Here is a 1,093-nt window from a genome sequence, read left to right as displayed (position 1 = left end):
TGGCCAAATAGGTTACACAATCGCAGTTACTGGAACAATGACGTCGATGTATTCTGCATTTTGTATTTTCGGGAACTTTTTTTTATCAATTGTCCATTAAAAATGTTTGCCCGAAATAAGTAAACTACCTTGACGACATGCATTTTGGTGTGTATGTACATACCAAAATATGTGTACGAGTACTTTATTGATAATTTTCAATTATATATTATAAAATACATTTAAAGCTTAACGTTTTAAAAATGTACTTTATTACACAGGGTGATATACCGAAAATCATGCCACCTCGTATTCAAACAGTGCCGGTTTCTAGTGGTGGCATTACAAGTGGTGATTGGTCCATTAGCATTATAGACCGCTTAAAGTATGAACAACTGTTCGAGACATTAAAACCTGTTAATGGAATGCTGGCTGGGAACAAGGTCAAAGGCGTACTCATGGATTCTAAACTGCCAATGGACACGTTGGGAAAAATCTGGGATCTAGCCGATCAGGATAAAGATGGCAACTTAGATAAGCACGAATTCATCGTGGCCATGCATCTGGTCTATCAGACATTAGAGAAACGTACTGTACCAGATGTGCTACCACCTGAGCTGCGCAAGGCAGGCGCTGGCGGAGGTCCGCCTCCAAAACCAGCTCCCCCGGCTGTTACAAGCAATAATGCTGCTATGCCTCGCGCTCCCAGTGGCGAAGGATTTGGCGATGGTGGTTTTGTAGCAAACTTTCCTAAAGATATAGCGCCTCCACCAGCTATACCACCGCTGCCTGCGATACCAACAATGACACGTGTTCCACCAGTCGGTGCTAGTGTTGTGCAAACACAACCACTTATATCCACAGATCCGCTTATACCTATTGGCGCGCCCCCTTCAGTGACAGCAAGTGCTGATTGGGTTGTTAGTCCAGCTGAGTTGAATCGCTTTGAAATAACATTCCGGGAATCAGATCGAGACAAAGATGGGCTTGTTTCGGGACTCGAGGTGAAGAATGTGTTCTTACAATCGGGAGTACAACAACATTGCTTAGCGCACATATGGTGAGTATAGCTATTTTATTAACTTACAGCTGCGATGACATAGAGTTCAGGTGG

At 43.3% G+C, this 1,093-nt stretch overlaps 1 protein-coding gene across 1 annotated transcript in view; it reads left to right on the top strand.

The window, feature by feature from the left end:
• Window positions 1-8: 8 nt before the first annotated feature.
• Eps-15 (Epidermal growth factor receptor pathway substrate 15) overlaps window positions 9-1,093 on the top strand; it is a 49,853-nt gene continuing 48,768 nt past the window's right edge. The window contains exon 1 of the mRNA XM_017625992.1: window positions 9-1,039. Coding sequence (XP_017481481.1) covers window positions 243-1,039 — 797 coding nt within the window. The 5' untranslated portion in view covers window positions 9-242. The remainder of the gene's footprint in view (window positions 1,040-1,093) is intronic.

The sequence above is a fragment of the Rhagoletis zephyria genome, unplaced genomic scaffold (genome assembly GCF_001687245.7).
Source record: "Rhagoletis zephyria isolate East Lansing unplaced genomic scaffold, Rhagoletis_zephyria_1.1 Rzeph_scaffold_04349, whole genome shotgun sequence".
NCBI classification, from domain to species: domain Eukaryota; kingdom Metazoa; phylum Arthropoda; class Insecta; order Diptera; family Tephritidae; genus Rhagoletis; species Rhagoletis zephyria.
This window is presented reverse-complemented; position numbering and strand designations above follow the sequence as displayed.